This window comes from Gadus morhua, chromosome 17 (genome assembly GCF_902167405.1).
Source record: "Gadus morhua chromosome 17, gadMor3.0, whole genome shotgun sequence".
NCBI classification, from domain to species: domain Eukaryota; kingdom Metazoa; phylum Chordata; class Actinopteri; order Gadiformes; family Gadidae; genus Gadus; species Gadus morhua.
The window spans coordinates 570,511-589,502 of record NC_044064.1 but is presented as its reverse complement, the minus strand read 5'-3'; the positions used below and the strand labels follow the sequence as shown (position 1 = coordinate 589,502).

At 52.8% G+C, this 18,992-nt stretch overlaps 3 protein-coding genes across 4 annotated transcripts in view; 1 reads left to right on the top strand and 2 right to left on the bottom strand.

Annotated features, from left to right (window-relative positions):
• The window catches only part of si:dkey-19b23.8 (uncharacterized), a 5,389-nt gene extending 1,825 nt beyond the window's left edge, over window positions 1-3,564 (top strand). The window contains exons 2-3 of the mRNA XM_030337589.1: window positions 305-1,075; window positions 1,651-3,564. Coding sequence (XP_030193449.1) covers window positions 305-1,075; window positions 1,651-1,736 — 857 coding nt within the window. The 3' untranslated portion in view covers window positions 1,737-3,564. The remainder of the gene's footprint in view (window positions 1-304; window positions 1,076-1,650) is intronic.
• Window positions 3,565-3,698: 134 nt separating this feature from the next.
• Window positions 3,699-7,585, bottom strand: si:dkey-19b23.7 (uncharacterized). The gene is made up of 8 exons (XM_030337588.1): window positions 7,442-7,585; window positions 6,869-6,940; window positions 6,696-6,767; window positions 6,258-6,445; window positions 5,424-5,487; window positions 4,929-5,094; window positions 4,456-4,653; window positions 3,699-4,126 (listed from the first exon to the last, which is right to left on the bottom strand). Exons 1-8 carry the CDS (start codon window positions 7,448-7,450, stop codon window positions 3,984-3,986), a joined length of 912 nt encoding a protein of 303 aa, XP_030193448.1. The 5' UTR covers window positions 7,451-7,585; the 3' UTR covers window positions 3,699-3,983.
• A 412-nt stretch (window positions 7,586-7,997) lies between these two features.
• Window positions 7,998-18,936, bottom strand: man2b2 (mannosidase, alpha, class 2B, member 2). Of its 2 annotated transcripts, XM_030337559.1 has the most exons (19): window positions 18,746-18,936; window positions 18,428-18,574; window positions 17,738-17,843; window positions 16,856-17,028; window positions 16,464-16,582; window positions 15,551-15,728; window positions 15,063-15,261; window positions 14,500-14,690; window positions 14,050-14,212; window positions 13,422-13,558; window positions 12,902-13,179; window positions 12,327-12,518; window positions 11,379-11,622; window positions 10,905-11,015; window positions 9,976-10,168; window positions 9,479-9,673; window positions 9,218-9,330; window positions 8,821-8,932; window positions 7,998-8,480 (listed from the first exon to the last, which is right to left on the bottom strand). In XM_030337559.1, exons 1-19 carry the CDS (start codon window positions 18,899-18,901, stop codon window positions 8,377-8,379), a joined length of 3,111 nt encoding a protein of 1,036 aa, XP_030193419.1. In that variant the 5' UTR covers window positions 18,902-18,936; the 3' UTR covers window positions 7,998-8,376. The 2 variants fall into 2 exon arrangements, with proteins under 2 accessions (XP_030193419.1, XP_030193420.1); XM_030337560.1 differs by lacking the exon at window positions 8,821-8,932.
• Between the last annotated feature and the right edge of the window lie 56 nt (window positions 18,937-18,992).

Sequence of the window (18,992 nt, the reverse complement as noted above, 5' to 3'; positions counted from 1 at the left end):
GGAATCATTAAAGCCTAAGTTAATCCAACCGCTATCTCTCCCCAACAAAACACAACATAGAAAGAAGTTGAATATCTTAAGTTTAAAATTAAAAATTTATTCAGATTCCCAGCACACAATTCAAAAATGGAATGGAGTTTCTAGCTGAAAAAATTGTGGAAGGAGAGAAGTCCCAAAGTTTGTAAAGAATAATAAAGGAAGGAAGAATAAGGCTTAGAAGAAGAATAGTTCCTAATAGGTGAATGCTGTGCTCTGATTGGCCCCCACGTGCTGCGTCTCCCTGACCTGGTCTCTCCTCCTCCAGATACGATCAGCGTGAGCCACTACACCGCCTCTCTGAAGGAGCGCTGGACGTGCACTGGGAGCCCCCCGGAGCTGGACCCCTCGACCACGCCCGCCCCCGCCGACCCCCCCTCTAGCCCCGCCCCGCCGGCCACGGCCACGCCCCCCGGGCTGCGGCGCGTCATGTCGCTGGGCTCCTTCCACCTCATGCAGACGCTGAAGAACTCCCCGGCCGCGCTGCGCCGCCGCTTCGGCCGCGACCGCACGGAGACGCTGTCCCACGGCGACCCGCTCTTCAAGGTGCACTACCTGGGCACGGAGAAGATCTTCTCCCTGGACCGCGGGCAGGCGCAGGACGCCATCGGCCGGCTGCTGGAGGCCGGCGCCAGCGGCAGGAAGCTGGCCAAGGAGCACGCGCTGGTGGTGCGGCCGCGCTACGTGGAGGTGAAGGAGCTGAGCACGGGCCGCCAGCTCACCAAGACCTACCTGCAGGACATCGCCTACTGCGCCGCCGACGCCACGCGGCCCAACGTCTTCCTCTACATCTGCAAGCAGCCGGGCCAGCAGCTGCACTGCCGCGTGTTCTGGTGCAGCCGCGCCGAGCGCGCCCGCGACATGACCGCCTGCCTGGCGCACTCCTTCCAGCGGGCGCTGAGCGACTGGCAGCAGGACGGGCCCGCCCCCGTCCAGCTGCCCCCGGGGCCGGGGGGGGAGGGGCCGAAGGGGGACGAGACGCAGGGCAGCCCCGGCGTCCGGAGCAAGAGCAGCACGCTGCCCGCCAGCCTGGGGAAAGGTGAGCGACGGGGGGGGCCGGGGGGCTGCCGTGGGGTCATCACTGATATGAAGTGGTTTAGTTTACCTTATTTTTTAGTAGGGTCTCACTTTCATGAACTAACAAGGTTAATCCATTTTACGATGATTAAAGGAAGCCGTGTGTGAGGTTCCAGAGAAATGTTTAGACGATTTCAAAGTTTCTCAAACCATCTCGGTTACGACCCCCATATGTTCTCAGAAACGGTCTTCCTCGAAACTACGATGTTGATGTTGTGAGGAAGTACGTGTGTGTGTGTGTGTGTGTGTGTGTGTGTGTGTGTGTGTGTGTGTGTGTGTGTGTGTGTGTGTGTGTGTGTGTGTGTGTGTGTGTGTGTGTGTGTGTGTGTGTGTGTGTGTGTGTGCAGCAGGTATTTCCTGGTAATACTAACGAGGTGTTGGCACTAGCAACAGCAGGCAGGTTTGTTTAGGAGCCCCGGGCTGTGAGGAGGAGAAGCAGCCTGTTTGTGTGTAGCGGGGCCCCTGGTTAAGGGCCCCTGGTTCAGGGCCCCTCTCTGGTGTGTAACCCTGTGGTGTGTTTGTGGTTGTTGGTTCCAGTGCACTGGAGGAAGAGGGGCTCGGTGTCCCGCAGCCCGCTGAGAGCCATCACCCGGCGAGGGTCCGCCTCGGAGACCTGGAACTGAACCCAGAAGACCCCCGCCCAGCCTCTCACAGCACGGACAGATTATAGGGGATGGAGGGGTGGGTGGGGGGGGGGGGTTGGAGGAGGACAAACCAACGGACGGACGGATGGACAGACAGAGAGACAGACGGACGGACAGACAGGCCGATGGACACAGGGTGTGATCTGAGGGCCGGTGTTCCATGTTGGAGGGGGAGCCCCAACGCTACTGAAGCTATGATTTTATTTTGTGTGTGAACTCTTCTGTCGGGGCCGGGCCCTCGCTGGACCCCGCGCGTTCCCTCCGCGCCACAAAATGGCCGCACCTGAGGTCACATGACCCCGGCCAGGAACCACCCGCACACGACCGACTTTGAGCCCCTCAGAAACGGGAACCGCCGGTGAAAGGGCGGCTCGCTGCGAGGGCGTCGGGAGCTGATGTTTTCCTCCAGACGGACTGTTTGTTTATCTTCGACGTCGGACGGCTGGACATCGACTTGCCGACAGTTGAATGGACGCCTCAGATCAACAGGGATACGACAAAAACCACTGGCCTCCGTCAGAACGATACCACAACGAGACCGCGGGGACGGAGACGGTTTGCTGAACCTTTATGCTGCCATGACAACCGGGACATGCCGGGTTATATATAAATGTATAAATATCTATTTTTATTTAAATTATTTTTCAGACATGACGATGATGACAAAGGCGTGTGTGTGTGTGTGTGTGTGTGTGTGTGTGTGTGTGTGTGTGTGTGTGTGTGTGTGTGTGTGTGTGTGTGTGTGTGTGTGTGTGTGTGTGTGTGTGTGTGTGTGTGTGTGTGTGTGTGTGTGCAACATTCCCCAGTTAAGACATCGCTCTAGATAAGTTACCCCATAACCAATCGTGACGCACAGAAACACAAAAATGTTGTCACACCTGTTTCGAGCACTTTGAATCACTTCATCGTAATTCATTTCCAAAGGCTGCAGCTTTTCAAAAGGCTCATCCACAAATATGCACCATTATTCCTTCCTCCATGTTTGAATCTCGTTATCGGAGGAGTTCTGCCTTCCTCTCCCGTTCATCAGTCAACTCTGCTGTGGTTAACTGGGGCGGACATATCGGGTGTTTCTGCTTAGTCACTTTCACACTGAACCCAGTGAATATTGAACTCCCGTGTGTGTGTGTGTGTGTGTGTGTGTGTGTGTGTGTGTGTGTGTGTGTGTGTGTGTGTGTGTGTGTGTGTCTTTATGGAACACTAGGACCTCACTGTTCCCACGGTTACCTCTGAATACTCCTGCATTCCCAAGGTGGGGGTGAATGTTGATCAGGAATCTTCTGGAAGATTCTTGTCAGCAGGCACCTTTTACGGCCTAGATGGTCTTCAGGACCGCTCCCATCATGTGTTTGGGGACTGAAGCTATTCCCAGTACACTCTAGGCCTCCCCAGTATCTTCTCCAGTATAGCCTGTGGTGTCTGAAACCCTTGGTGCTAAGAACAAGGGGTTGGTCAACTAAACTGAGCCAACACTGATGACCCACGGTCTGAAGAGCCATTCCATGTAAGTTCGGAGTTGCCTCCTTCATTTTGTTAACCTTTTTTTGAAGTCATAAAATGTCTTCACAAAGGCTGGCAGAGAAACTCCCGGTAGGATACTGCAGTTTTTATTTTAAATATATATATTTTTTAATGCTCCTTACTGACGTTTATCGCTTTTATTTTGTAAATAGTGTGTATATCTCACACTTCACAAGCGCCATCGTTTGAGATTCTATTTGAATGTAAAAAGTACTGTTTTATACGTCTTATGTTCATATTTAAATATGTATTTTATTGAATAATAAACTTTTTATACTTAACATCGCATGTGTATTTTGGTGTGTCTCTCTCTGACCTTTGTTGACCTTGACCCTGAAGGTCAAAGTGTGGAGCAGAGTTTGTAAACGGTAAACAAGATGATAAACGACATGGACGTGACAAACTGGACTCCAGAATCTATTTTCGGACTGGGATGTTATCATTACGTTTTATTTGGCTTCAGGAAAACAAAATGTGTGTTTAAAGGAAGGGAAGGTTTAGACGGTCGCGCAGAACCCCTAGGAGGTCCTGGGGTTCCTGTCATGTGACCGATTATTCCCCAGAATGCTTGATTCTCCCTTTTTAAACCTTTTTCAAAGCATGTGACACATGCATGTAACACAAATCTGAATTTGACTGCATAATCGTAGACAAAAAACAACGTCAATCAGGTTAAACAGTGCGGGAAAGGCTCTTCTACAGTCATCAGAGCTGGAGTGGGGACGGCTGGACGCTGTAGGACTGATGCATTGTGGGAGGGCTGAGGGGTCCGGTGCCGGTTCTGGACTTCTGCCACTCCAGTAAGGACTGGACGTGGAGACGCCTCAGCGGCTTCACCTCCTCCACCACTGTGGGGGACGGGTTCGTCAGAGGATCAGGCTCAATGGAAGCTACAGTGGACACCCGTAATGGAACCTTTTTTTTTTTATCATTATTGGTGAAGTCAACCTATTCAATAGTTGTTGGATTACTGCAAATAGCTTTGAATACATCATTCATTCATTATCATAATTGTTCTACCCTTAATCCAGTCCGATTTTTTTGTTTTACTTTAATTGTGTTATGCATTGTATTACCAAAAATACAAACTGAACATTGTATCGTAACTCACTAGCACCACCTGCTGGTAATAACACAGCACTACTGTTTACTCCCCTGTGTTCAACCAGGGCCTCACCTCGGTCATAGTGCAGCTCGTCTTTGTTCCCGTGGACCACGTACGTCTCCAGGAAGTTGAGAAGTGCCCCCGACACCAGGAACCTCTCGGGGAGGGGAAGGTTTTGAACGTAGCGCACGTCCAGGGCGAAGGGGTTGGAGGGCGACGGGTTAGTGCACAGGCCCACCAGCTCGTTGACCACGTCCCAGATACGGACCTCTGAAAGGGAACACACACACAGAACAGGAAGGAGGAACTGATTAGGCTTCTGTTTGGACGGCTGTAATGTTGGGGGAGAATGTGAGAGGTTTTCTGGGGGTAAACACGCGATGATCCATTGTTGATCAGAGAGGAGGCTGAAAGGTAATTCCACTGAAACAGCAGCGGGGTACATCTGCGTCGGGTTAGCGCTCGGGGAAAGGGGAGCTTTTCTTTTTCCAATGAGACCCAATTAGAGAGCAGTCTGTTTAGGATTCCTGGCGAGGTTTCCGTACCTTGGGTCTGCCAGTCGGTGATGGACCGGAGCTTCATGGGCGTGTCCCGGACCATTGAGTCCACGCCCCCGATGTTCACCAGGCGCTCGTGATTGGACCGGATCCAGGCGTAGGGCCGGCCGTACTTGGCATAGCCGGCCAATAGGAACAGCGTGCAGTTGACTTCCTGTTAAGAAGAAGGATGGAAGGATTGTGGACAAGTGCCTAAAGAGGCTTTTAGAATTTAGTTATTAAGTTATTTTTATCGTTTCAAAATGAAATGAATCGTCCATAGTTGTGATTTTTAAACACTTCTAAGTTTTACTGTTACAGTTGCTGTACCGCTGAAATCATCTGTTCCTACGACCGCTCACATCCAGATGAACGAGTCCTGAGGGAACCAGAGTTCCCCTAACAGTTGAACTTCACCTTGAAGAGCTTTGGAGGTTAGGAGAGGAGTTGTGAGTGAGGGGGTGAGGAGGTTTATTATGGGATGTTGCTATTGATGTCACTTACTGGCACGGCCATCTCTCGCTCGCTGGGTGAGGCTGGGAGAAGGTGGTCTTCACAGGTGGGACCCCTGTGGAGACAGAGAGAGGGAGAGACAGGTCAATTTTCGTGTGTGTGTCTGCACGTGCGCAGAGAGCGAGAATGCATGCGTCTGCATTCAAATGTCTGTTTATTTTTCTGGTTTGCGCCAGCCTAATTCATTAGTTGGAGGTCTGTGTCTATGTTTTTATAAACCGTATTTAACTGAGGCAGTTGGCCAAACCACACACACACACACACACACACACACACACACACACACACACACACCTGGGAGCCGTTAGAGTGCCTTGCCCGAGGGCCGGCCAGTGATGGAGTAGACCTCACTCTCTTCCACGCCTCACATGTATTTCTAGATGAATTAGCGCCAGGCTTTAATTCAGCCGCATCATGGCGGCTGGTTTAGCCATCACAGGCTCCAGGCCCACTTCCTATCAGCTCATTCTCATACTCTGTTGAGTTGAGTTTACAATGAGGGACTGTGTGTCTGTCCTCCACTACGATGAAAAGGAAAACATGGGCTTTGACGAAGTTTGACATAATTGGCCACTAAGTACAGCCCTGTGATGATATATGACTCACTAATACACTAAAGACCGCTACGAGCAGCTTTAATATCTCAATGTCAAACACGTCTTTTTTTAATATCCATTGCATTAGTCAGCAGTCATAAAAAACCACTAATGGACACCCGCGCACACACGCACACCAACACACGCAGAAACAGGACGTTGCTCATCGATTGACGCACAAACACACGCACCCAGCGGCGACGCGCATTCAGCGCACAAGCACACGCACCCGCGTCCGTCGCGTTGGGCCTCGGCGCTCCTCGACGCGCAGATCTCTCCGGGGGTCCCGGGCCGGGTGTCCCCGCCGTCCCCCTCCTCCACGCTGACGGAGCTGCTGCTGGGGGAGCCGTCGGTGCTGCTGGCGGCGGAGGAGCCCGAGGAGGCCCGAGACACGACGAAGCCCGGAGAGCGACGCCCCTTCCGGGGGGCGACAGTGTTAAATAAGAGTATTAGTTGTAGTTGCCACTGTCAAAAACGTTCGTTACATTAAAGTACAAATTGATTTATTGATTGATTCGCTAATTCAAAGAAACGAATTATCTCAAAGTGACTAATTCGAAGTCAACTGTTGCTTTTAGTTTGTTCTCTACAGATGGATATTTTATTGTATCCAGTATGACCGCATGGTGCAGCAGGTGTGTGTCGGTGTGTGTCCGTCACAACACACCGGGTCCTCGTTCACCACCGTCAGCAGCAGCTCCTCCTTCCCGCGCAGCCACGGCTGGAAGTACCTGAAGCCCTGCGGGGGGGAGACAGGAGGATGGATCACAGTGGATTCATCAGTTCATCCGTTCATCCATCCATTCATCCATCCATTCATTCATCGGCCGGAGGTCTGACCTGCAGAGACCCCAGCAGCGCCAGGTCAGTCAGGAAGTGCTGCAGTTTTCGCTTCTGCTCCCGCTCACGTTTCTGTTCAAACACACACACACACACACACACACACACACACACACACACACACACACACACACACACACACACACACACACACACACACACACACACACACACACACACTTCAAGTAAAAGACAACACACACTTCAAGGAGGAAGAGAACACACACTTCAAGTAGGAAGAAAACACGGGTGAAACCGAGGTCTACATCCCCACTCTAGGTTTAGTATCCTAGCAACACATCCTCCTAGCGACCACTCTCAGCCTCCTTAAATGGATCCGCGCCGCAGATAGCAGAAGGTTAATCCATGAACATCACCAATGTAAATCATGATGGCAACATAAGTATACTATACAATTCAAAGAACGCTGAGTTTCGCACAAAGGTCTTCATAAAAATGACGATGAAGGCTGTCCGGATTCTTCCTTTAAAATGTTAATGTTTAGCTTTGTATGTTCGATGGGTATAGAATTAGAGGGTGGACTTTCGTCGCATTTACTGGTGTGTTACTTACGCTGCTCATCTCGTAGGGGGAACGGCGTCCGCGTCGTACAGCTCTTCAAACGAAGGGACATGTTTCCATGTCGACTAGCAGTCATCCATGTCTTCTTTCGGGTGTTGTCTAGTCTGCTAAGGGACCGTCGCAATTTTGCAGCTGCACAATTCACCGTCTCGTACGACGTCCTGTTTAGGGCTCACCTGCATCCTTGAGCATTTTATTTAAAATAGTCGTTTCTATAACAGTAAACAATTGTAAAAAGGGAAGGCCATTTGGTGAACTGTAAAAAACAAATCATGGTAATTATAACCTGCAATATGCCCTAATAATCTTTTGATTCAACGTGTATATTATTCTATAGGCCTATTATTCTTCTCAATAACATGTTATTAAGATCGAAGAATAATGCGATTTTTGGGATTTTTACCTTTATCCAAAATACGATTCCTCCATCCAAAAAGTTGGGCAAAGTAAAAACATAAGTATAAATAATGCACTGTGTGTTACATTAGTCTAGGCTAATATTGATCACATTCCGTTTAGTTTATATTTATTAATGTTGTATTAAAAATGAATTGAATCATGAAACAGTTTTATTTTAGTTCAGTCAACAAGGCATCGATTTACAATCAAATCAAGTAATTCACGAATAAATCACTTTTTAGTGCAAAACATAAACATCAAAATCATGAAAATAGAAAAATTGTACAGTAACGAATTGCAATTCCTCAGAGGGGTAAATGATCTTCACAGAAGAGGGGAGACCATGTGGGGAACCAGGTGAGGAGACCAGGTGAGGAGACCAGGTGAGGAGACCAGGTGTAGAGACCAGGTGAGGAGACCAGGTGTAGAGACCAGGTGTGGAGACCAGGTGAGGAGACCAGGTGTGGAGACCAGGTGAGGAGACCAGGTGTGGAGACCAGGTGTGGAGACCAGGTGAGCCCCAGAGCCTACAGGCCGGAGGTCCTGAAGTGAACGAAGAAGGTTCTGATCTCCTTGGGGGCGATGGTCACGTTGAACCCCTCCAGCGGGGGTCCGCACGGCCCCTCGTCCGCTGAGACGCACAGAGAGGTATAATCAGGACCCTGCGTCAGCTGGGGGCCGCGTACAGTTAGCAGCAGAGTACCCCCCCATGTTGGACTCACAGCCCGACCAGACTCAGCTGGTCCAGGGTGTGTCCCCCCCCCCTCCCAGACCCACCTGGTCCAGGGTGTGTCCCCCCCCCCCCCTCCCAGACCCACCTGGTCCAGGGTGTGTCCCCCCCCCCGACCAGACCCACCTGGTCCAGCGTGTTTCCCCCCCCCCCCCCCAGACCCACCTGGTCCAGCGTGTGTCCCCCCCCCCTCCCAGACCCACCTGATCCAGGGTGTGTCCCCCCCCCCTCCCAGACCCACCTGATCCAGGGTGTGTGTTCCAGGTCCAGCGGTCCAGCTCCTGGACGTCCCAGGTCCCGGTCAGGGAGCGCTCCTCCACGGCCCGCACCTCCCCCACCCCCAGCAGGACCTCCTATAGGGGGGGGCGCACCGGGGGTCCCATCAGTACCTGAGCCGCTCCCCTACAGACCTGGCCTGGACCAGACCCCCAACCCGTTTACAGTCCTAGATCACCTGGTACCAAAGTCAGCCAATCAGAAGGACCGGGCCGTGGCGACTGCGTGCGTCTCACGTCCAGACGTGCTGCAACAGATCCTACAACGGCTTTCCCTCCAAGCGGTTCTCAGGTCGAGGTGTAAAACGACGGAAGCCTCAAGCTAAAGCTGTCCATGCTGACTGTGAGAACGGACGGTGGTACCTTCAGGTCCACGGAGACGGGCTTGGAGAACTCGGGGTCCTCTCCCTCCTCAAACAGATGCATGATCCTCATTAGGACGCGCTCGTAGTCCGGCTGGGGCCGGAGGCCTGGACCTGGGGACGGGGGCGGGGCGAGAGCGGCTCAGCGGGGGCGCTGGGCTACACTTCAACAACAGGTTTGTTTTATGTTCTATTGACATTCATCTCATTACTTAGAAGGCGTACAATAGTAGTGCTAGCGACCACGCTTTGTCTGACCTACCCGAGTCCAGGTGGAGGAGGTGACAGGCATGCTGGGAGCTGTAGTTCCACCCGGGGATGCTGAGGCTCAGCAGGTGAAGGTTTGGGGGGAGGACCACCGGTCGCACCGGAACCCCCCCCCCGGACGCCTCCCCCCGCCCCGACCGGGGCCTCTCGGCGTTAGGGGGTTCATTGGACTGGCTCTCCCCTCTTTTATCTGGTGGGGAGGCGTTGATATTCAGGGCTTAAGCGTGTTTACTGTCGTGCTTAGATTGTGAATCCGAAGCGTTTGTAACGATAGGGATAGTCTTTGTGCAGAAGGCAGACGTATCCAGAGTCAGCATTCTCCCCTAGTACCTGTTCGTTTTGATCGCATCCCAATGGCCCCTAACACTAGCCTAGCACTAGCCTAGCACTAGCCTAGCACTAGCCTAGCACTAGCCTAACACTAGCCTAGCACTAGCCTAACACTAGCCTAGCACTAGCCTAGCACTAGCCTAACACTAGCCTAACACTCACGTGGCTGGTCGATGGCCACGACCAGAGGCCGGTTCTGCAGCTCTACCGCCCCCCGCTGGTGGAGGCGGGGACTGGCAGCGAGGGAGCTCAGGGCGAGCCAGAGGACGGGCTGGACCAGCGAGCTGTCGTTCAGCGTCAGGTTGTAGTCCCGGTTCCACGGGAGGTTGTTCCACAGCCGCCGGTGGAGCATCACCTTCAGAGAGACAAGGAGAGACAGGGAGAGACAGGGAGAGACCAGATAGAGAGACAAGGAGAGACAGGGAGAGACAGGGAGAGACAGGGAGAGACCAGATAGAGAGACAAGGAGAGACAGGGAGAGACCAGAAAGAGAGACAAGGAGAGACAGGGAGACACCAGAAAGAGAGACAGGGAGAGACCAGATAGAGAGACAAGGAGAGACAGGGAGAGACAGGAAGACACCAGATAGAGGGAAAAGGAGAGACAGGGAGACACCAGATAGAGAGACAAGGAGAGACAGGGAGACACCAGATAGAGAGACGAGGAGAGACAGGGAGAGACAGGAAGACACCAGATAGAGACAAGGAGAGACAGGGAGAGACCAGAAAGAGAGACAGGGAGAGAGACAAGAAGAGACGGGGAGAGTCCAGATAGAGACAAATCCGTCGTTTTGATGGGTGGTTGGTTCCAATAACATGCATTTAAGATAAGATACAGGTTGGAGATGTTATAAGTTATAAAAATATTACCGAAAGATTTAGTTACGATAAGATTTGGGTACATGAAGTTATAGTAACGATAAGCTAACGTATTGAGAAGTTATTTACTAGTTAAGTTAGGATGAGCTGAGGTTAACTTTGATCCACCATTAGGACCATTAGCCATGCATACAGTTAAGGGTTTAAACTTAAGACTGGACCAGGATGAGGCGTGCGTGTGTGCGTGCGTGCGTGCGTGCGTGCGTGCGGTACCTCAAGCTGACCGCTGGCCTGGCTGGAGACTCCGTGGGCTCTCTCGCTGAGCAGGACCAGTCTGCTGCGGTCGTCCTCGATGTAGGCCGCCCGCACCATGGGGTAGAAGTTCTGCAGGGGTGGCACGCATGAGCGCCATTAGGAGGGGGCTATTGGATCCAACGTGTCTGACCATACCATCAATGCACAGTTGTTAGCCAGGCGGGCCCAGAGGGATCAAACCCCTAACCCAAGCAGTGTTCTCTCTGTGTGTGTGTGTGTGTGTGTGTGTGTGTGTGTGTGTGTGTGTGTGTGTGTGTGTGTGTGTGTGTGTGTGTGTGTGTGTGTGTGTGTGTGTGTGTGTGTGTGTGTGTGTTTGTTATTTCCCCATTGGCCACTCTGTTATTTAGCGGATCGGCCGACTGCATTGACTTGAGATCGAACCCTGAACCCCCCCCACTCGGCCGGGAGTCGAACCCTCCCCCCGGAGCTTACCCGCGCCACGGTGTTGTTGGGGAAGTCGCGGTGCTCCCTCCTCATCATCTGGTACCCGTTGCCGTCGGTGACCAGGGTCCGGTTGGTGCGCAGGGCCGTGGCCGTCCTCAGCACCACCTCCGTGTTGAGCTCCAGAGGCCCCAGGGAGTACCGCTGCTCCAGCACGCCGCACGGGGGCCCGCCCCCAAAGGACGCCGGGACGCGGGTGGTGATGGAGAAGGCGGCGTCTGCGTCGCCTTCCTCTCTGAGGGACACGGCGGGAATGGAGCACTTTACGGCTAACGACCGGCACCTGTACCCAATCAGCAATCAGGTCAAACAGCCGCTGGAACGGGCCAGCGCCAGAGTCCGCGCCCTCTCTCGTATCGCCCTCCAGCAGCCTAGCCAACGGACTAGCCTAGCTAATGGCCATGACTGAGCGCCGGTGGTGGAGTTTAGTTCTAGAGAAGTTGTGGAAGGGTGAGCCTCCATTTTGTTTGGCCCACGTTTCTTTTCTCTCGTGTTTGTGTAGAGAGGTAGGTCAGAGGTTTAGTTTGGTTACGGACTAGACTGCAGGTGTTTGTTTGGGTCGGAGGGGGGATCTTTACGGTGGTTGTTTGTGCCTCGTCCCGGAGGCCGTTTCCTTCCTTGTTATTTTGTTATGTACTTCATACAGTTAGGACCAAATAAACCCTTCTTTCCTTGATTGGTGCCTGGTTGTGTAGCGTCATTTCGATCCCTTTCTGCTCTGTTGCCTCCCTACCACGTTAATCAATCTGGGGTCGTAATAACAGAGCAGAGCCACAGTACCGCCCGTTCTACTGACAGTCCTTTTTGACAGAGTGTTTGTTGAATTGGTTTAACTTCCGTTCCTCAGATTGAGTAAACGCCATGAACCGCTGAACCAGGCAGCCCTCCCTAGCAGCTCGCCCTACAGCAGCAGCCAGGGCGCCAACGAGAGACCCCCACCTGTAGAAGGTCTGTCGGACCTCCGTCACCACCCTGCCAGGTAGGATCTCCATGCGGACCGCCCGGTGGGCCCTGACCGCGGGGGCCACGGCCGTGAAGACGTAGTTATCAGAGATGGGCCCGGCGCCGACGTCCCCGTTGGCGCGGTACTCCCAGAACTCCTGGCTCACCAGGACGGTTCGGTTCCCCAGCCTGGTGGGGGACAGAGGCAGCAAAACCCCCGGACGAATCGCTTAGAAAGAGGTTGAACTCCGCTGTGATCAGGTCTAGCTCATGGGACATCGTAGACCGGGATCTTCGTGTATTTTTCCATCTAAACAATTCTCAACCTCAGAACTTATCCTTAAGCAAAAAACTAAAAAAGTGAGGTTGAGACGGCTCCTAATAGTTAATAAAAATAATAGTCAATGAATAGTGAATGAAACCTTTCTCTCGTACTGTGTAACGTTTAGTGATCTAGCCGCCCGTCTGTCCTCTTAGAGGCGTCTCATTACAGAGGTAGGGGTCCGGCCACTAGTGACCCCCCCAGACTAACCTGCCTACCCCAGTACCCCCAGTGTGTGTCTTCGGCCTACCGGTCTGTGATGCTGTGCAGCAGGTTGGTGTCCTGGTCAAACATCAGCGTGTGGCAGTCGTTCAGAACAGGAAGCAGCCTCCGTCCCGTTTCCTGTGCGGGCCCCGGGCCCCGGGCCTCGAACCGTACCCCCGCGGGGGCGTAGGTGGCTCCGCAGCTGGAGCCGGGGCCACACGGCGTCCGGGACAGCCTGAGGAGGTACTTCCTGTGCTGCAGACCCCCCAGGGTGACGACCACGAAGAGGTCGTAGGTCAGGGCGGGCTGCGCCGACCTCTGGATCTGGGGGTCCGGGGGGGGTTCGTTTGAAGGATCGTCAAGACAACGAACCGAGAGGCGGAGCCCATTTAAACAACTGGAGTACAGAATCGCATACTTTGATTTAATTATATTCAAACCAAATGCGTGTTTCATGATCACAACGTCCTGCTCCCTAACCCTCATGTGATCCAGGAAGGCAATGTGAGTATCAATCAATCAATCAATCAATCACTCACTCAACCGCTGAGAACGACGTGCGTCACCTGTGCAGCCACGGGCCGTCCTTCGTCGTCGAAGACCGTCGCCATGGGGAAGGTTACCGTGACGTTGACGACGGTGGTGATGTTCCACGCTAGCGGGTTGTAGACGATGACGTGCTGCTCCGTCGCCTCGTTAGGGCCTGGCCAATGGGGTTTGAGCATGGTAACGCAAAGTTTGAACTTTATTCAATCTTTGTTTCTTTCAATTCAAGAACTAATGCAAAGTTAAAGCATCCCGTTTTGTGGCACATTATGGTATTTAACAAACGTGCTGACGCAACTTCAACAATTCTGAAGGTGTAATAAAGTGTCACATTACGGTGATAACATTGTTCCTCTATCGCTGTTTACAGGAACCAAACTCGGGAAACAAAATGGCCGCCACAAGCTAACAAGCACTAGCTAGTGGCGCCCAACACACAGCCTGCGCTGAGGCTGTGGTTAGCCCGGGGCTAGCCTGTGGTGAGCCTGCGTCTGGCCTGAGGTTAGCTTCAGGTAAGCCTGAGGTAAGCCTGAGGTTAGCCTGAGGTTAGCCTGAGGTTAGCCTGAGGTTAGCCTGGGGTTAGCCTGGGGTTAGCCTGCGTCTAGCCTGAGGTTAGTCTGGGGTTAGCCTGAGGTTAGCCCTCCCCACCTCTCTCCTGGCCGTGGGGGACCGGGCCGGGCCCGCGGTGGGGCAGCGGGAGGAGGGCGGCCACCACCTCCTCCACCCCCCTGGCGGCCTGGTGGAGGTGCTGCTGGTACATCTGCTCCACCCGCGGGGCCTCGGTGCCCGTGATGCCGTCGTGGTGCTGGACCTGAGGACGGACGGACGTGAGGCCAGGGTCACGTAGAGGTCACCTGCTCAGCGCCTTCAGCGGTAACAACGCAGACGCGTAACAGCTTCACAAGTTATCACCCAAACATTCAGAACACTTTGATTAGAAATGTCTTGATTAGAAATTGGCTGTTTGCAATTTATTTGTAATATGAAGTAAGTCCTTTAGCAGTAATAGTCGAGTTATCTATGACAGATAGCATCTTAGCGTTAAGCAGCTGTTTCCGGCGGCTAGCCGACCGTCCAGGTGGAGCGGGGAGACGTCACCTCAGACACGGCCCAGCGCAGCGCCCGGAGCCTGGCCAGCGCCCAGTCGTTAGCCACGGGGCCGTCGGGGAGGCTAACCCTGTAGCGCACGAAGAGGGCCTCCGCGGCGCGCAGCAGCGAGCTAGCTCCACGCGCCAGGCCTTTCAGAACGTTCCGGGAGGCGTAGAAGCCCGTCCAGGCCTGGTTTGGCTCTGGGGAACGAGGTGAAGTTAAAGGGTGATGTTACGCCACCGGGGGTTAACTGTGATTGGCCATAACGAGCTTTTTGAAAATCTGCCTTTTGCTGTGTTTTAGTGACGTCCCAGGTGGGAGTGGGGGTCCACCTAGATGTACGGTGGATGGATAAGGAGTCCAGGCTACAGGCCACTCGTGATTTTTTTAAACTGCTCGTAATCACACTCACACCTGGTGGCATATTATAAACCCTAAAAATATATAATGTAAGGAACTACACATTGCTGTTTAATCACAAATGAGTTATTTCTGAAAAGATAAATAGTACACCAAACGTAAAATTACCCCATTAAGTGACGCTCTATTGAGGGCGGGGGGGGCATTCTCACCAGTGGAATAAGGCAGGAAGTCTTCATTCCCCCTGACGTCCCAGGAGAGCCCTGATTGGTGGACAGCGTGGAAGTACTCTCTGAGAGTGGCGTACTGGACGGTCACTCCGAGCTCCTGGGAGTGGTGGTTGATGTAGTCCATCAGGGGGTCCATGTTGCTGAACTGCACCGAGGCGTTGTAGAACTGTTTGTCACAGCCCTGAGCAGGAGGTTAGTAAACCTTTAGGATCGTCCTACTGTCACGTGTTGATGAAGCTCTGATTCCACCAACCATGAAACACTTTTGCAGCCACAGATTTTCACATCATGCTTCCACTCTGATTGATTCTAACCCTACTCCAACGCCAACCCTGCGTAAGAAATGAAAAGTCCCTAAACATAAAAGATCAAATAATCCCCGATTCCTGAAATGTTCCCAAATGATCACAGCCTGGGATGTATTCTATTGAACCATCGATGCGGTATTCTCAACAAGCTGCTAGACCCACCCAGGGCCAGAGCACGTGGTCGGTCCGGAACCACGCCCCTCTCAGCTTGATGTTGTCCACCATCGTCTGGGCGTAGGCCTGCACCGTCGCCTCGGTAACGGGCAGGCTCATGTTGGGGTAGACGCCGTCCGCGGGGGGGTCGGGGAACACGACCACGCCGTTCCAGTAGAACCCAGAGCTGAGGGGAGAGGACAGCTGGAACCATGTCCGCAGAACACACTGGTTCTGTGTGTGGGTACACTCTGGTTGTGTGTGTGGGTACACTCTGGTTCTGTGTGTGGGTACACTCTGGTTCTGTGTGTGGGTACACTCTGGTTGTGTGTGTGGGTACACTCTGGTTGTGTGTGTGGGTACACTCTGGTTCTCTGTGGGTACACTCTGGTTCTCTGTGGGTACACTCTGGTTCTGTGTGGGTACACTCTGGTTCTGTGTGGGTACACTCTGGTTCTCTGTGGGTACACTCTGGTTCTGTGTGGGTACACTCTGGTTCTGTGTTGGTACACTCTGGTTCTGTGTTGGTACACTCTGGTTCTGTGTGGGTACACTCTGGTTCTGTGTGGGTACACTCTGGTTGTGTGTGGGTACACTCTGGTTCTCTGTGGGTACACTCTGGTTCTCTGTGGGTACACTCTGGTTCTCTGTGGGTTCACTCTGGTTCTCTGTGGGTACACTCTGGTTCTGTGTGGGTACACTCTGGTTCTCTGTGGGTACACTCTGGTTCTCTGTGGGTTCACTCTGGTTCTCTGTGGGTACACTCTGGTCTTTGCTACTCCCTGTTAGGTTAAAGTGGATTAGGGATTTCTGTTTCACAAAATGGGCTGTATCATTTTGATCGACCTATCTTGCAGTGCACACAAGAAACTCTAAGGTGGACCAAGATCACTTCTGTCTGTCTGCGTCGGTGCCTGCCCACCTGTTGGAGAAAGCCAGGTGTGAGGGGGAGCAGTAGCTGAACTGGTCCATGACGTGGGTGAAGATCTCCTGCTGCTGGTCTCTAAGGGATGGAGACCCCCGCCACACAAACTGCAACCTCTGACACACACATCTGGTTGTTTAATGACAGGATTAATATGTTGAATTTTATACAAATCTTGGCGCTGATGATAATGGGTTGACGCATGTATTAACGATAGTATGATGTTTGGACGTTTTTCCGTTAATCAACATCTAAAGTCCCCCAGTGATGGACTGATGGGTGTGGCCGTAGAGCAGCTCCATGTCTGCAGCCTCTTCTACATTCCTGAAACCCTGATTCCATGTTCTACAAAGCAGGTCACAGGTTTGGGTGTTGTGTCAGAGCCCCGCCTTGTCCCTCTGCAGGCTGTCCTTGAGGTCGTAGTCGACGCGGGAGATGAGATGGGCGTGGAACCCGGCGAGGGCGAAGAGCACGGGCGTGGTCGCAGAGGCGCCGAAGGGGTCGACGTGCCAGGAGAACCGGGGGCGCACGCCGAACGTCTCGTACAGGAAACCATGGCCCTCTGGGGGGGGGGAGGGAGGAGGGGGGGGGAGGAGAGGAGAGGGGAGGGGAGGAGGAGAGGTTCAGGGACAACGCTACGGTCAAGTGAACGAGACACTGAATAATAATAATAATAATAATAATACATTTAATTTAGAGGCGCCTTTCAAGACACCCAAGGTCACCTTACAGAGCATATAGTCATCATCCATTTTTTAAAAAACAAGAAATTGTGGAAATAAATAAACATAAGCAATAAGAAATAAAAAAAACAAAAAAAAACCAATCAAAACAGTGATCAGTTAGACGTCGTGTGCGAGTTTGAACAGGTGAGTTTTGAGTTGTGACTTGAAGGTTGTAAGGGTGTCTGACTGTTACTGAATGCTCAGTATCTATCATTTACTAAAGGATCGTGTGGTGGTTATCAGGGACTCCCTGCCTAAAGGTTGTAGGTTCAATCCCCAGGGTCTGCACCACGACCTGTAGGAGTCTTGCTTGATCCAGAAGCCAGACCCCACCTCTACTATGAAATGACAGATTCTCTGGTTCGATTGTCTATGATCGGACTATCAATTCCTCATCAATAGAGAAATACTATCTATCAATTCAGGAACAAATCATTTGTTAAAGAAAATCCGCTGTCTGAATCCACCGCAGGTCGCTCTGGATGGAAGCGTCGGCCGAATGATTCTAATGGTCAACATAATGTAGGAGGGTAGGTTTCGTGTTACCGGTCAACTGCAAGATCTGGTCGTCGAGGTCGGTGACGGCCTCGTCATGCATCACCTGACCCCCCAGAACGAACTCCAGACGGCCCTCCTTCACCAGCTGTCGTACCTGGAGGAGGAGGAGGGGGAGGAGGAGGAGGAGGAGGGGGGGGAGGAGCAGGAGCAGGAGGAGGAGGAGGAGGAGGAGGAGGGGGGGGGAGGAGGAGGTGAAGGTGGAGGAGGAGGAGTAGGAGGAGGAGGAGGAGGAGGAGGGGGGAGACGGACAGAGGCTTTTAATATGTGGTCACAACCAAACTGCAATTACATACAGGATACAGATTTAACCCCAGCTTGAATGCAAAGGGGGGGTACCAGTACCAGCCCATAGGCCTGTAGGTTCCTACCTGTTTCTGGTGTGTGGGGGTACCAGTACCAGCCCATAGGCCCATAGGCCCCTACCTGTCTCTGGTGAGTGTCTGTGGAGGCCGTCTCCCACCTGTAGGCCCCTACCTGTCTCTGGTGAGTGTCTGTGGAGGCCGTCTCCCACCTGTAGGCCCCTACCTGTCTCTGGTGAGTGTCTGTGGAGGCCGTCTCCCACCTGTAGGCCCCTACCTGTCTCTGGTGAGTGTCTGTGGCCGCCGTCTCCCACCTGTAGGCCCCTACCTGTCTCTGGTGAGTGTCTGTGGCCGCCGTCTCCCACCTGTAGGCCCCTACCTGTCTCTGGTGAGTGTCTGTGGCCGCCGTCTCCCACCACAGTCTGAAGAACTCCTGCTCCACCGCGATGAAGCGCCGCCGCGCGTCTCTGGAGAGCTCCTCTGTCACACTGCTGTACACGTTGGCCGCGTAGGCGTGCATGCTCTCCTGCACGCACACACACACACACACACACACACACAATAAAAAAATAATCATTTCTGCTCGTAAAATATTTTTTTAAATCCTAAATATGCCTTTACTATGATTTAATGTTGAAGATATTTCTTCCTATTTTTTTTTTTTTTTTTACAGTGAATTGTGATATTATAGTCCCACCTGGACGGTGTACACCCACCCCACGTCCATGTGGCTGTGGGGGACCACGAAGGCCCTGATCGGCCCGTCTTGAGCCGCACTGGAGCACCAGAGGAACGCTGTTAGGAAGGCTAAACCCTTCATCTTTACATGAAGTCCACACGTCAGTAGAAACATACACACTTCCTTGTTATGGTCTGGGTCCGGTTTGTGATTGTCACGTGACGGACTCCCCTCAGGACGGAAGGTCAGAAGTGTCAAACCACTG

Coding starts and splice junctions, on each gene's coding strand:
- si:dkey-19b23.7 (XM_030337588.1), bottom strand. Junction 5,488..6,257: donor GCCCAACGCGACGGACGCGG/GTGCGTGTGCTT, acceptor CTGTCTCCACAG/GGGTCCCACCTGTGAAGACC. Junction 4,127..4,455: donor CGAGCTGCACTATGACCGAG/GTGAGGCCCTGG, acceptor CGTCCCCCACAG/TGGTGGAGGAGGTGAAGCCG.
- man2b2 (XM_030337559.1), bottom strand. CDS start 18,901: ATGTTTCTACTGACGTGTGGACTTCATGTAAAGATGAAGGGTTTAGCC. Junction 14,691..15,062: donor CTTCCTGCCTTATTCCACTG/GTGAGAATGCCC, acceptor CTCGTTCCCCAG/AGCCAAACCAGGCCTGGACG. Junction 11,623..12,326: donor GTCCGACAGACCTTCTACAG/GTGGGGGTCTCT, acceptor CGTGTCCCTCAG/AGAGGAAGGCGACGCAGACG.